Below are 15,859 nucleotides of genomic sequence, written 5' to 3' on the forward strand. Positions count from 1 at the left end.
AAGAGGGTGGCACCTGTGGCTCAAAGGAGTAGGGTGCTGGCCCCATATGCTGGAGGTGGCAGGTTCAAACCCAACCCCAGCCAGAAACTGCAAAAAAATTAAAAAATAAAAATAAAAAACTTTTCCTTTAAAAAAAAAAGGAAAATAATTAAGAGAGCAGATTTTAAGTATTTTTTTGTCACAAGAAAAGTGATAAGCATATGAAGTATGTTAATTGTTTGTTGGGCCATTTCATGACTATACATATTTCAAAACATGTTATACACCATAAATGTATATAGTTTTTATTTGTCAGTAAAATAAATAAATGCAATGAAAAAAATCAAACATCCAAGACAGCTGGTGTCTGAGCTTCTGAGGGTGGTGCGTGAGACAATTTGGGGGAAGGACTTCAGCGCTGAAAAGTGTGTTCTGGATGTGAGGAGGTCCGTGAGGTCAGGGCTAGGAAACGTGTGAGGCCTTCTCCATCTCAGTCCAGTCTGCGCTGCTGTAATGGACTAACACAGGCCGGGTGGTTGATAATGAACAGAATCGTGTAGGTTCACAGTGCAGGAGGCAGGAAGTCCGGGATTGAGGATCGCATCTGCTTAGGGTGTCAATCCCATGGCAGAAGGGCAAAGAAATGGCAAGAGAGGGAGAAAAGGGACTGAACTTGCCTTTTGTAACAAACCCCTCCTCACTGTAAGTTTGTGAATCTGTCTCAGGGCACAGAGTCCTGACTTGGCCTATTCGCCTCTCATTAGGCCCCACCTACTAATGTTGCATTGGGGGTTAAGTTTCCCACTTGTGTTTTTGGGAGGAGGACATATTGAAGACATAGCATTCCACTCCTGGCCCCCAAAATGTATTTCCTTGTCACATGCAAAATACATGCATTCCATCCCAATAGCCCCAGAGTTAAAACTTGTTCTAGCACCAACTGAAAAGTCCGGAGTCCCGTCTAACTCAGATGTGGGCAGGACTCAAGCACGATTCGTCCTGAGGCACATTCCCTGTCGGTGTGAGCCAGCGGTCACACACGTGGGACGGCTTCCCAGGGGAGCAACAGGAAATGAGAAAGGAGCAGCAGGTCTCAAGAAAGTCCAAGACCCAACAGGGCAAACAGCATTAAATCTTAAAGCTGGAGGAGACTCCTGTCCTGCCCTCTGGGCTTAATGTGGTGGGCTTGGGCCACCAAGGCCTCAGGCAGCTCTGCCCTGTGGCTTTGCTGGACGCAGCCCCCCGTAGCTCTCCCTGCACCCAGCCAAGGAAGTGCAGTTTCAGTGTTGGTCTTCTGGCGCCTTCCCCGTGCTTTGTGTTTTATACACAAGCACCTTTCTGTCCCTCCTGTTGTCCACTGCTGAGACCAGTTACTGTAAGTTCTGATGTCTGTCCCTCTGCCTTCCCTCCAGCAGACACAGGCACACTCGCCAGGGAGCACATTCCTTAACCTTCTCCCCTTTCTATTAAAAATTCACATCACAGGTGCTCAACTCTTCCCCATATTCACCTATTTCTATAGAACCCAAACCATAGCCTCCTCCTCCCGCCCCCTCAGATCAGAATATGACACATTACATTCTAACTTCTGTTGCAGTTTTTTTTTGTTTTTTTTTTTTTTTTGGCTGGGGCTGGGTTTGAACCCACCACCTGCAGTATATGGGGCCGGCACCCTACTTCTTGAGCCATAGGCACCGCCCCAGGACATCCTATCTTCTGACCAGTTGCTCAGATTATCTGCCTGGAAGTCTGTGATGGGCACTTGGACCCTTCCCTTCCGCATTTCCAGCAGGTTCTATTTGCGAATGAGAAACAGAAGGCGCTTGTAAGACCAAACCAACCCTGGCAGGCACGGTTGCACATCAGCAGTGACCTGCCAAATAGAGTTTGTCTCCCAGTTTTGTCAAATGCTGTTAGATACCGTTCTCCCGGAGCAGCACTGGCGTGGGCCCCTCACACACTGAAACCAGAGCCTCTTGCGTTCCCCTAGTGATGCTGATAGGAACTGAGAGGTCTGGATCAATAACGTGACTTGCACTGGGGCTTTTTGTCTTGATTATGTTCCGTCTAAAGGATACCACAGACGGCGGCTCATAGCTACTGCACAGCTTCAACCTCATTTATCATAGTTGGCTCCATTCGTGGGACTAGGTGTAGACTCTGCCTGGGCAAACTCATCACCCAGCAGCTTAGGGAAGTCTGCACTTCCCCACACAGATCTGCAAGGCAGTTACCAGAACCCAAACAGAAATTCATTTGGGGCTCTCATCACATATAATAATTTTTTTTCTGTAACTGTAATGATTCTTGATTTCCTCAGAGAGGAAATCACCATTTTTTATTTGCGTTAGATCTCAGAGTAAAGATGTCACTGCTATTACATTTTTATTGGACTTAGTCTTTTCCAAATTTCACAAGTTGATTTTCACCAGGGAAGAAGTATTGTGAGCTTGTTGTTACAGATAGATGTTATAATTGAATGTGACTTTCACAGCGCTGTTCTTTATCCATGTCTCTGGGCCTCTGTTCACACCGGTGGTTCACACTAATTTGTGGATAATGTATGTGTGTATATATTTGGTTATATGTATTCCATTCTTACTAAAGCACATAACTGCATACTTCTAATTTTTTTTAAGTGATGATAGCTGATTTATATAAGGAATATCAGTTTATCCCCCAAAACTGATTTTTTTTTTTTTTGAGACAGAGTCTCACTATGTCGCCCTCGGTAGAGTGCCATGAAATCACAGTTCAGTCTCAAACTCTTGGGTTTAAGCTGTTCTCGTGCTTCAGCCTTCCCAGTGTCTGAGACTACAGGTGCCCGCCACAAGGCCCGGCTGTTTGTTTGGTTGCAGTTGTCATTGTTGTTTAGCTGGCCCGGACGGGGTTCAAACCCACCAGCTCCGGTGTATGTGGCCAGCGCCCTAGCCACTGAGCCACAAAACTGATTTTTCTTATAACTAAATGAAAAGCAGCTAAACACAATTCATTTAATTTATTTTTTTAATTTTCTGAAAATTTTCTTAGGCAATTTTTCAAATATACAGTACAGCCGAAAAAAATTATACAGTATCCATCCCATACATTTAATTTTCTTTTCTTCACATGTAGGGAATTTGTTCATAGGGACGCCACAAGTTTCCTGTGCCCCTCGTTGCAATCACCCCAGATTCCTGTTGGGCGTGTTATAAACAGAGGAGCCGTTCTTTAGGCCCCCTGCTCTGAGCACACCCCCAATTCATTTTAAAGTATAAAATGAAGTAAACTTGAAGAATTTAAAATTTAGTTCCTAATAATACATGTGGTATGTCTGGATTAATTGCAAGGAGATGACGGGCCCAGACAGAACCAGTTCACACAGTTGGTATTCTCACTTGCTGGCTCTGTTGCCCAGGTGAGTTTCATAACCTCTCCATCTCTCAGTTTCCTCAGCTGTCACAGTGGGCATAACAATAGAGCCACTTCCTGGGGCTTTCTGAGGGCTAAATGACTCATGGCATGGAAGGTACACTTCAATGGGAGGGGGTGTTACTGTTGTTATCACTGAAGAGTTCTAGGCAAGGAGAGATCTGAAATGCAGATCATGGTTCTAACTCTCTCAAATCAACTAGAAGAAAATAATGTCTTCTAAACCTAAAAATAACATGTTTATTACTTTTAACATATAAAATAATTTTTAAAAGCTAAAGAACAAAATTTAAAATCCTTAAACCTTTCATCCAGAAGAAAACACAGTTAGCATTTTATTTTTATTATTTATTTTTAGAGACAGAGTCTCACTTTGTTGCCCTCAGTAGAGTGCCATGGCGTCACAGCTCACAGGAACCTCCAGCTCTTGGGTTTAGGTGATTCTCTTGCCTCAGCCTCCCGAGTAGCTAGGACCACAGGCACCCACCACAACGTCTGGCTACACAGTTCATATTTTAGTATATCCTGTATTTTTTCTATGAACATGTTAACAAAATCATGCCATCCATCCTCTTATTTGGCTTGAATATTTTTATGTCACTAAATACTCACCTACAAAATCATCTTTAGTGGTTTCGGATCTTCTTCACGCTAAATTGGAATATTCCATCTTCTCTCAGTAGTTCTCCCTGTGGTGAATCTGACAGGTCTGCAGACAGGGGTGGCTTTCACCCATGCCACTGTGTACCCAACTGAGGACGGGATGTTAGGGGATGGACAAGAGATGGGAATCTTTTGAGTGTTTCTAGCTATATCTAAGCACCAACTGTATATAAAACAACAGGAGTAAAAGAACATTGTATTAGCTTTGCATTCTACCAGTCAGCACCAATGGCAGCCCTCACTGGTCTGGCCTCACAAGGTGTCCCCACACACACATGTGCAGTCAACAGGGGACTTTCAAAGGGGCCCACTGACCCTGGGACATAGATGGCCCCACGAAAGTCATCCCAGTGACCATAATACAATGTCCTCCCCACCCCCAGCAGGGCAGGGAGACTAACAAGGCCGTCAGTTATCAGGAGGTGTATGGGGACCTTCTTTTTGGCATTAACAGGATGTACCTTTGGAAAAGATTGAAATACCTATCAGAGATAAGCAAAGGTTTGCATTTTAAAACATAGAAATAGGGGCCAGGTGCGGTGGCTCACGCTTGAAGTCCTAGCACTCTGGGAGTCCGAGGCAGGTGGATTGCTTGAGCTCAGGAATTCAAGACCAGCCTAAGCAAGAGTGAGACCCCATCTCTAAAAATAGCCAGGCATTGTGGTGGGCACCAGTAGTCCCAGCTACTCGGGAGGCCAACGCAAGAGAATCCCTTGAGCCCAAGATTTTGAGGTGGCTGTAGCTGTGACACAACGACACTCTACCCAGGGCGCCAAAGTGAGACTCTGTCTCAAAAAAAAACATAGAAGTGAAGAATCTCTATTTCTTCTTCATGATTTTCTTCATGACTGAATTGATGCCAAAGTGAGATTGGCAGCTCTATGAGCTGAAGTTTCACTCATCTCCAAAATGGTTCATTCTGAAGATTTCCGTAGGCTGTCCCCCGGGAATGGCTCTGGGCATAACCTGTGCAGCTCGGCCTTAGAAGTTAACTGCGCTGAGTGCCTTCCGTGACCACCACATTTAGACAGTGGATATTTAAGCCTATGTAAATAAGTGAATATGCACTATAATCATCAATGATCGATCAAATAAGGTTCATTAGATTTATTTAAAGTTTTTAATTGCTTGGAAGAATCACAAGCAGGGAAAAAAAATTTTAAATAAAAATGCTTTCATACAGGAAATGGTTTTTCTATCATTATCATCAAAAACTATTTAATTTAAATGATGGTACTAAAAATCTGTACTGTGAACCAACATTACTACTGAAAGGGAGGGAAAAGGTGAGAACCGTTAAAAAACACTGGAGTTTTTTAATTGTGTTACCATTTTCAGTAAAATAAATGAGCTCCCTGAAACTAATGAGATTTGTGTTTTATGTGTGTACCCAGCAGAGGCAGCTGACGGTGATGAAAGACTGGACGGCATTTCCCTACCGCCAATAGGTAAATAAAATGCATTTGCATTCTCACCACCCGCTGGAAATCACAGCACACACAGATATTTGCATTGAAAACACTTATAACACTAGGGACACCGATTCTGGAGCAGACTGCTCCTGCAGCAGCCCCAGAACCCGAGGATCCGCGGCTTCTCAAGGCCCCATGTTCGGGGATATTTTTCACATTATATATGCTACCTTTTTCTCGCCCTCTGTGTTATATTCATAGAAGTCTCAGAAAAGAAAATATTAGGAACTAAGTATCACAACATTTTGCCTCTCCAAACCTTTGAACATTCGAAAATATCTTAATGTGAACTGGGATTTCACTTTAGAACAGGGATCACCAATTTTGTGTGGTCAAATTCATCTACCCTGTCCTCTCCCCACCTCCTCCAAAAGGCCTTGGAGCCTCAAGCAGTTGGTCATGGGACACCCAGTGAATACTGTTTTAACCAAGTCACAGAATGGTGAATACTGGTTTTAACCCAGCGCGTCCATCCAGCCGGCGTGGCAGGTTTTCAGTGTTACGACCAGATCAGCCACGTGCGGCCTCACGTTGAAGCATTTGCTGCATGCTGCTGTGTTTAGCCATGGGCACAATTCTGACCTCCCATTATTTGACTTTCAAGTAATGCCCCTGACCCTGGCCTCCTGCCTGTGTACTAGCTCATACCTGAGAGCCGGAGGGGCAGGCGTCCGATCAGTGAGCCATGTGTTGAGCAATTTAGTCCCTTAGTTGGTCTCAGGACTGTTGACTTCCCTCAATAGAATACCAGAAAACCCAGACACCCCAAGAAATCACTAACCGAAAAAGCTCAACTCATGTTTTTTCCTCTAGATTTAGGGGGGAGAGGGGTAATTTTTTTTTTTGTTTGTTTGTTTTTTTTGTTTTTTTTTAGAGACAAGAGTCTTACTTTATGGCCCTCGGTAGAGTGCCGTGGCCTCACACAGCTCACAGCAACCTCCAACTCCTGGGCTTAAGCGATTCTCTTGCCTCAGCCTCCCGAGTAGCTGGGACTACAGGCGCCCGCCACAACACCCGGCTATTTTTTGGTTGCAGTTTGGCCGGGGCCGGGTTTGAACCCGCCACCCTCGGTATATGGGGCCGGCACCTTACTGACTGAGCCACAGGCGCCGCCCCCGAGGGGTAAGTTTTTAATAAAATCCAGCAAGTATTAGTGCAGTATCCATTGGGCGTGGGAACTGCCCTAGCTTGTTTGTTCTTTGATATAACATACCCCAAGATGGCAGCAAAAGCCAAGTCTGTAGGTGCAGGTGGGCGACTTAGTGAACTTAGGGGCGACAAGAGTCTCCTCGTGTGTGTGACACCTTGAGTAGCTAAGCAGCAGATGGATGGACAATAAATGAAGCGAGCCACATAGTGCAAAAAGGACCTGCCTCCTATACCAAGTTCTCACCATGGATAGCCATTGTGTAAAAGGAATTTATCTTCTTGTTTAGCTGTAGTTCCACGTTTGTGAATTAAGAGAATTGAAATATGTGATCTCTGTTGTTCCTTCCCAATCTGTCATTCTCTGGGCATCAGGGCAACTCCTATCAGCTGTATTCTTATCACCCCTGGCCCGATCCCCTTGAAATTACGGGGTGCATGAAAAACTACAGATCATAAAATGAAAGTGGGTGCTCGGGGGCCCCTGGCGGAGCACGGTACTTTCTAGTTGTGCTTCTGGGGTCTACACTACCTGTGCTCTCTGTGTCTTGTGACGGTGGGCTTTGTTTCATTGTTTGAAAGCCTTTCTCCTGGATGTAATACCTCTTGCATTTTCCTTTGTGAACACAGAGGTGGAGAAGTTTCAGATGAGAAAATTGAGCACAGGGGATGCTAGAAGAGCCTTGGGGAACCGAAAAACAATGTCAGGGAATCTGAGACTGAGAAGGAACTTGAGAGATCCTCTAGCCCCATCCTTTCTTTTTATCCAGTCCTTTTATTTTACAGGGAAAAAAGCCTGAGGCCCAGAAACACTAAATGACTTTCCCAAGGTCCACAGCTGGTCGATGGCCGGGCCGGGGCCCAGCTCCCGCAACACCCAGCCATGACACCGTATAGCTCTCTTATACCTAAGCCAACGCCAGCTTTTCTCTGCATGTTTGTCAAAGATTCTGAGATGGTGGATGTGCTGATTCCCTTTAGGATCCCATTTCATTGTCTCAGTCTTCACAGTTAGAATGTTCGTCGTTTAATCTGCCTGAAGTTCTCTGCAGTGTAAGCTCATTTATTCGAGTCCTTTTTCAAATTTTTCCCAAGGCTGGGAGGTCATGATGAAGAAAGCAGTAGACCGCGACTGCAGGCCTTTTCTCTAGACTGCTCATAGATATTTGACAAAAATTGCTCAACAGCATGATAAATAAAAATGTTTATCGTTTAGAAAAGGGGAGAAGAAGTCACAGGTTGGTGCCGAAACTTTGCAGTAATAAAAGTAAATAATCCTGATAGTTTAGCATGCCTCTTAATTGCCTCTCTACAGTAAAATCCCCTGTCTGGTTGGCTTCTTTGAATGTACTTCTGCTGCTAACGCCTGCTCCTTACCTGTGCCCCAGTTAAGGCCGTCCGGGTGGTGAATTCCTCCTCTCTTGCACATGTAGCTTCATCCTTGAACTTGAACCTCACTAGTTCAAATTCCTGAAGCACCCACAAAAGACCTTCATTATCTCATTTATCTGAGCTGGCAACAGTTTGTCCTTTTAGAGAGTCAACAATGTCTTAATACCTTTTAAAGGCCATTTTCCCTTCCAAATCTGTATGTTACAGAAGGGCAGAGGAAGGGCTGTAAGCCCCTAGGTGATTCTGTGACCAAAAAGTGGCCAGGGCGGGTTTACAGTCAGATGGTCAAATAGCGTTTGTTTCGATCCATTAGGTTTAAGCACTTTCTACGGTTAAGCTTTAGCAAAAACGTACATAGATTCTGTAGTGGAGAAACATGTTTTCTTAATTTATTTTCCCTCAACCCTGTTCACTAAGCCTTTCTGAGCTGCTAGCAGGAGCCAGCGCTGTGTTGGGTTCTGGTGTCCAAAGTGCCCACCCTGGGACTAGCAGGAGAGGCAGAAGCAGTTACATAAAAGCTGCAGCCAGGTGTGCAGAGAGTGCCCGCGTGACCAAGAAAAGCCACCCCAGGAACTGGGAGCAATTTGCATTTTGAAAGTATAGAGAAAGTGAAATCAAAACAGTGCTGTCTAAAATTTAAAATAGGGCTTCTGAATTCAAAATAAAGTGATGTTCATCTGGGCTTAGAAATTATTGCCACAAATTGCCATTCTTTACATACTTTTCTTTTTAAAAATTAATAAAGAAAGGGCGACGCCTGTGGGTCAAAGGGGTAGAGCGCCAGCCCCATATGCCGGAGGTGGTGCGTTCAAACCCAGCCCCGGCCAAAAAAAAATTAATAAAGAAAAATATACTGAATTGGAAAAAAAAAGAGAAAAGAATAAGGACTAACATTTAAATTGATTTTGCCACCAGAGACAACCATTATTGGATTATTTTTCCCATACTTTTCTCCATATTTATTTTATTAAAATTTATACAATGGAGATCAAACTCATAAAGTTTTGTTTCCCAAGTTTTTGTCTTTTACCTAACAAGCATTTTTCATTTTATTATAAGTCTTTTTTTTTTTTTTTTGAGACAGAGCCTCAAGCTGTCACCCTGGGTAGAGTACCGTGACATCACAGCTCACAGCAACCTCCAAATCCTGGGCTCAAGCGATTCTCCTGCCTCCACCTCCCAAGTAGCTGGGACCACAGGCGCTAGCCAACCACGCCCGGCTTTTTTTCGTTGCGGCCGTCATTGTTGTTTGGTGGGCCTGGGCTGGATTGGAACCCACCAGCTTAGGTGTATGTGGCTGGTGCCTTAGCTGCTTGAGCCACAGGCGCCAAGCCTATTATAAGTCTTCATATGCATTATTTTGATAGCTGCATGATAATTTATTCTGTGGGTGACTCATATTTTATCTAGCCATTTTCTCTTACGGGACAGTATATGAGCATACCGTAACAATAACACACATTTGTGGCTTTTTAAAAAAATAATCATTACAAATTTCTGTTCCTACAGTTGTTCATTTAGTACAAGTAAAGCCTTGGCCACCAACTTAGTGACTTAATTCTGAGACACAGGCACGTCCCAGTACATTCTCGCTTGTCTAGGACACCCAGCTCCAGCCGTGTCCGTGCCGTAGAAAAGTATACAACTGCTCCTTAGAGAAGCGTCTCTGCCCCTTCATTCTCTTGTCTCTGTTGTAGGTAATATATTTGACACCAGGAGAGAAAGCACGGAAGACACAGAACCAGGTTTCATTGCCTAGACTTTCACGGTAGTAACATTGTTGAGTAGCCTGTGTAACTCTTCCGTCTGAATCTCCTCAAAGCTCCATGTAGTGGTTCAGGTTTCTGCAAAGTATGGGTGTTCCGTGAAGTTGACCTGTCACGTTTGAAAAGTTTCATATACTTTGTTTGTAATATGTGATAATCGAGCCTCCACTTCGGTATAAGATTTTTAAAAATCATTTTTAGAGTTGATTTGTTACCCTTTAAAAGTCCAACGTAAGATCCAATGAGTTCGTTGTTCATTATGAAGAAGAGGTTCTCTCGTCCCCGTTTTTATTCAGCACCACAAGGTGCATATATAGAGCCTTGAAGCATATTTATTTTAATGTAAATTGCTTGCTGTGGTATAAAGGAGCATGGCTTTTTCCCAGTGCCCAGAGAGCAGTCGTGAAAGCCAAAATTAATCACCCTTTCATCAGCTTGGAAGATGGGAAAGTTGTTTGGGGAGACGGGAGAGTTCTGACCTATTAGGTGACATTATTTATAACATCGTTGCCCCCCACCCCTGCCCCTCACCACATAGCCATTTGTAACTAAGTGAATTTTCAGGAAAGACAAACGTTTCACCTAATTTATAGCAACACAATGACATTAATTAAAAGGGAAAAAACTCAGAGTCATCGGTTATCTCCGTGATATCTGACTACCATTTCAGCAGGTGCTTCTAACTGAGTGGTCCAGGGTTGTGTGGTAACTGGCCACAAAGGTTCTTGGTATTCCATAGCTTATTTGGTTCTGAGTAGACTTGCCCTCCACTTTACGTAAAACCAATGTATGAAAATCTGAATTTATTTTAAAGAGTTACCTTGCCTTGTGGGTGGGGATGTGTTTTACAGAAATACTGATTCCAGATTTCTTTTTCTGTAAGATGGTGAATTTCAAATACCATGTTATCTAGAAATACTGCACTTACACCTCATTTAGTGTATAAAGCAAATTGCCTTGAATGTTTGACACTTGACCAAAGGCCAGAAGTTGGCATGAAAGAAATTTGGATGGTGGGGCCACCAGGCCCAGGGTTTAAACTGTGCCAGCAGTTTAACACCTTCCCCTGGCTCTGATGTTGTCAGACTGAATGTTGGAGATACAAGTTACTGGAGAGGCCCTTCAGTTGGGGAAGTGGGAGCAGGGTGAGGACAGGTGGTTGCTTGGGGCCAGTTAACCCTTCAGTGGCCCACCCTGGGTAGAGGTGGAATTTCCTTACTACACTGTCCAAGGTGTCTGATCACACCAAGAAAGGACACCTAGTGCTAGGAGTGTGCCTGGGGCAGATCAGTATTCCACTAGACCGACTAATCCACTGAAGAAGATGTGAGGCATCCCCACAATGTGATAAAAGAACCGATTTTGGGTACAGCTTGTGGAAACAGTCTCACGACTAGCCAAGTTACATCTCGACTGTTCGCGTGTCTCTTATTTTTCTCCTTTTTGAAGCTACAAGGAAGGTTCAGAGGAATTATTCTCATGCTGTCTTTTAGCCTTTTCCACGTCTGGCGAATAAGTAACCTCCTCCTGAAACCAGTCCCACTGTTCCATCCAGTGGCCTCATGAATTTGAAGTACTTCAAACCAGGGCTGTTGTTTCTTTCCAGCATATGTTTTAAAATTTGTCTACAGCCTCCCAGAAGGAAATATTTCCCTGAGGAATAGAAAAGATTAATCAGTGACCTTTCACTCTGTTAAAGTATGATCACTATGTTGCTAGTAAAGGTAAAAACATTTACTTACAGCTGTGGGTCTGTTCAATGTGCACCAGGAACCTTCCAAAGCACTTCCTTCCAAGGCTGGGCCACAGCTTGGAGTTTCCAATACTTGAGGGGTGAGAAATGTTCAACTCACAGATAACGTGCAATGGATGCACAAATTGGAAATACACATCAAAACCGCAACAGTAAAATCATATTTTATAAATCGAGATTGTATTCGTGTTTACTTACTATGACTGCTGTTCAGACTTTATTCAGAAATCCTTTTTATAGGGCTTTCTTAGCAAAAATAAATAAATAAATTCCATTATCTATGGATAACGTCTCAATCTTCTGTATATATGTTTTATTAATGTGTAAATATTTAGATTTTTTTTTAAATTACTATGTTCTTTAAAAAAGGATTCAGCGCAAGGCTAGTTGTGAAAATGGTGTATAACATTGTGTTGTGATATCAACTCCCAAGAGGCTCTTTCCGTCCATTCTGGAAGAATACAATAAATTACTTTAATTGAACACACGTGTGTCTTGCCTGTGTGCCAGTCGTCCTGTGTTTGTAAGACAAGTTAATGCTATTGATTAGCTACAAGGTATTTATTAATACTCTGGTGATCTTCCACAGGAGTTATATCTCCTTATGAAGTCAGTTTTTAAAAATGAAATCACTGCCAGAACTTCTTCAAATGCTGGGAAGTCGCAGGTTCTATCTGGCGGTTAGATCAATGGCCACAGCAAGTCCCGCAGAAAGACTTGAGCTTTAAGTACTGAGATGCTCGAAGCCTAATTTTAAATGAATTAAGGTAGCTATATAATCTTCACTTAAAAGGTTAAGCCCTGCTTCTATGGAAACAACACATCTGAAGGACAAATCAATCTTCCCTGATGCAAAGTGGCTGCTGCAACATCATTGCTCTCTTCCCCTCTTTGAACACAGGGTGGCGCTACACCCCACCGGCCCACCTGTCACCTGCTGGAATCCAGCTCGATCAGATCTGCAATTCAGGGTCTGCCTCTGGGACCCTTGTGTTGGCTGCCATGAGGAGAGACGGGCATGAGCTGGGCAGGGGCTGCAGGATGAGCCCACTCCAGCCCTCCCCTTCTGTCACCATGTCCCCTAGCTTTGTGGGACCCCTGTGCCTTTTTAAATTGCTTATAAGGGGCCCGCATTAGACTGTCTGGCTAGAGGCCACTGATACGCCCTTGGCCCCACACATTGGCTGGGATCTGTGCTTCGCCTTAGGTAGGCTGGGGACAACTGAAAAGCCTTCCCAATCCAATGGTAAGGGGACCCTTTTTTGCCACTAGAGGCTTTTCTGGAAGGGGACACCAGCACACCTGTCCTAGATGTGAGCCCTTCTATAGGAGTGGCCCCAGGAAGTGACAGGGGACACAGCTGGCTCCTTCCCTGGCTGCCTCCATGTTCAGCTCCACCATTTCTTGGACACCCAGGGCCAGACATGGTGGTTCAGGGAGACCAGGGCTGGGATGGGAGGGGCAGAGGTTGAGAGTGAGCCCAGCTCCCAGACCTATATCATCCTGAGAGCTTAGAACCATGGGGTGGCCTCCAAAGCATTCAAAGCAAAAGATCTTGTTCAGATTCCTGTTTTGTACCCATCTGCTGCCTGATGTCAGGAGCGCTCTCTGGGAGGGGGAGGATGGGAGCCAGGAGTCCCACCAAGAATCTCTTGGAAAAGCCCCCAGACCAGCAAAGCAGAGCCTGAGAAGGACTCAGCAGGCCCTAGAGGCTAGCTGATGGCTGGGTATCTGGGGGAGGGAGGTGTCATTTGCACTCATTAAGTTTAGGGAACACAAGGAGAGAGCTGGAGGAAGAGGGCAGGTGAGCTCAGGTTCCAATGTTTTCAGTGAGCCCATGTGGTTGTAGGGGCACAGTGGTGAGCAGGATGAAGTCCCTGGTGCTGTGCCACAGGAAAAGGGACAGAGGCGGAATGCCACAGGGAGTAACAGCACACAAGCCTGTGGATCCCTCACAGCCTGCCCAGAGAGGAGACTTGTCCCAGACCACCAGCAGTCACCATCTGCAGCAGCATCCATGTCTCCTAACTCAGGTGTCAGCTGAACTTCACACCAAGAGAGACTCACCCAGGCTCCACCAAACCATCCAATCTTTTACCTTTCATGTCCCTTACCACTCTCTAAAATTATCTTGCTTATTCATGTGTTTGATCATTATACGCTAGAATATAAGCCTCATGATATCAGAGGTCTTATCCGTGAAGCCCTGATGATTCCGGGCCCCCCATGAAAACACTTTCAGGACTCTCCTTCTTCCCCTTGCCAAGCAAGAGTGGCCTGGTGGAAAGTTTCACCCACAATTTCCACTAATGCAAAGCACAAAGACTGGTGGCCCGACCACAGTGAATTGTGGCCTCCCAGCACTCCCAGTTACAGAAGGTAACTCCCCTTCTCCCATCAGCCCAAACACTGAGCCAGGTGTGTTCCAGCATGGAGGAGGCGTCCACCCCTGCTGTGTTGGCACCAAGTGAGGGAAGGGCTGGGACAGTCAGACAGGTGGCCGTATGGTGGAACAGAACAAACGCCTTAGAATACACTATCCCTCCTTCCATATCCATAGTCTTAGGTCACGAAAATGTCCCTTTCCTCATGACACCCACCCACCACTCTTCATAGGTGGCAGAGAAATCCTGTCAGCAGATTGGGATTGGCAGAGATGCAGGCTGTGCTCCTTGAGAATCTGGTGACACGAATGAGTCAGAGCAACACTTGGAACGTACACAGATCTGTTGTATTTTGCAACCTCAAATGCATGAAATTGGTCACCCTCCCCCCAAATAATATAGACGTGTATTTTGTGCACATGTATCTGTGGGTATTTATATATGTGTGTGTGTGTGTTTATTATTTATTGCCATTTTGTTACCAACGAAATTGAAAGAATGTTTAAAAGCGTGAAAGAAGGATCTAGAAGTGGAGCCCAGATGGGGCAGTGCCCAGTGCGCTTTACACACACTGCCGTTCGGCTGGATACCAAATACCCTTCTCAATTGTTTTGTTTTTTGCCATTTTGAACTCTTCCCTGGGAACTGAAGGACACTCGAAACTGAAACTTTGAAACTAAGCTACTTCAGATCAGTCCTTTAAACACTTTGCAAGAATGAGGCTGACACGAGCCTGTTAAATGGAAAAGTTGGTCAGAAACCAGTGTTCCTTTTTTTTTTTTTGAGTCTCACTCTGTTGCCCCAGGCTAAAGTGCTGTGGTGGCAGCCTAGGTCACAGCAGCCTCCCACTCCTGGGCTCAAGGGATCCTCCAGTCTCAACCTCCTGAGTTAGCTAGGATTACAGGTGCCCAGCACAATATACACCTAATGTTTCTGTTTTTAGTAGAGACAAGGTCTCGCTCTTGCTCAGGCTGGTCTCGAACTCCTGCGCTCAAGCAATCCACACACCTCAGCCTCCCAGAGTGCCAGGATTGCCAGTGTGAGCCACCCTTCCCAGCCCAAAATCAGCTTTCCTGACTTCCACTCTGTGTACCCTCCAGCACAAGGCCTGCACATTCAGAAAGTGGAGGGCCCTCCATGTGAATGAGGAGTGAAAGTCAATTTTACAAGGGAAATAGAGCATCCTAAATTGTTCGATGAAGTGGCAGCCTAATGGCATATTCTGTTAGGGAAACGGCTTTCTGCTATACTCTAGCAATGAAGGAAGAAAGAGAGCACGTTTCAACAGAGGGCCCTGACTCTGTGCGCTGTAGAATTAAGTATCCTCCAAAAGTGATGAGTTCCTAACCACTAGACAGGGAAAGTCAGAATGACTCAGTTAACAGCACCCACACGAACCGCGCCCTCCCCTCGTGTAGAAAGAACACTGCAACCTTGCTCCCTCCTCCTGGGAACTATTTCAGTGGCTGGAACCCATCCCTTCCTCCACTCCCACCGCTCACAAATGCTTCCTAGCACATGGACTGGTAGCCAGGGGCAGCTATGACTCTTGTTAAGACTTTGTGTTTTTTGCCACGATCATGTCATGTACCGTTCAAGGATATTCGTCCTACTGGCCCCCAATGATGTCAGTGTTCCCTGGAAACAGTAACCACTGCCAGACCTTCCCGGGCCTTGCCCCAGTAGGACTAGCTCACTAGTCACGGTGCCGTGAACATATTCTAAATTTTGGACTGTCCCCTACACACTTGCTAGCCAGGACTCCACAGACACCATGATTATGGTGTTCTGATAGCAGACAGGACAGCAGGCGACAGCTTCAGAAAATGAATACACTCTCAAGACCAAGAAGGGACCCAGTGACTTTGATGGTGGGAATGAGGAGGGGGTGGA

The 15,859-nt window shown here is 45.1% G+C and overlaps 1 protein-coding gene and 1 non-coding gene across 9 annotated transcripts in view; one reads left to right on the forward strand and one right to left on the reverse strand.

Moving 5' to 3' along the window:
- Positions 1–15,859, forward strand: part of BEND7 (BEN domain containing 7) — a 108,537-nt gene that overhangs the window by 81,560 nt on the left and 11,118 nt on the right. For 4 of the 8 annotated variants that reach the window (XM_053572837.1, XM_053572829.1, XM_053572834.1 and 1 more), the window contains 2 exons: positions 5,448–5,501; positions 9,761–12,065. In XM_053572837.1, coding sequence (XP_053428812.1) covers positions 5,448–5,501; positions 9,761–9,822 — 116 coding nt within the window. In that variant the 3' untranslated portion in view covers positions 9,823–12,065. Of the gene's footprint in view, positions 1–5,447; positions 5,502–7,457; positions 7,953–9,143; positions 12,066–15,859 lie in introns of those variants that run through there. The other 4 variants (XM_053572831.1, XM_053572830.1, XM_053572833.1 and 1 more) reach the window with 4 other exon arrangements.
- LOC128573236 (small nucleolar RNA SNORA11) lies at positions 3,086–3,216 on the reverse strand. Its single transcript, XR_008376390.1, has one exon. It is a non-coding gene; the product is annotated as a small nucleolar RNA SNORA11 (small nucleolar RNA).

Source organism: Nycticebus coucang, chromosome 20 (genome assembly GCF_027406575.1).
Source record: "Nycticebus coucang isolate mNycCou1 chromosome 20, mNycCou1.pri, whole genome shotgun sequence".
Taxonomy (NCBI): domain Eukaryota; kingdom Metazoa; phylum Chordata; class Mammalia; order Primates; family Lorisidae; genus Nycticebus; species Nycticebus coucang.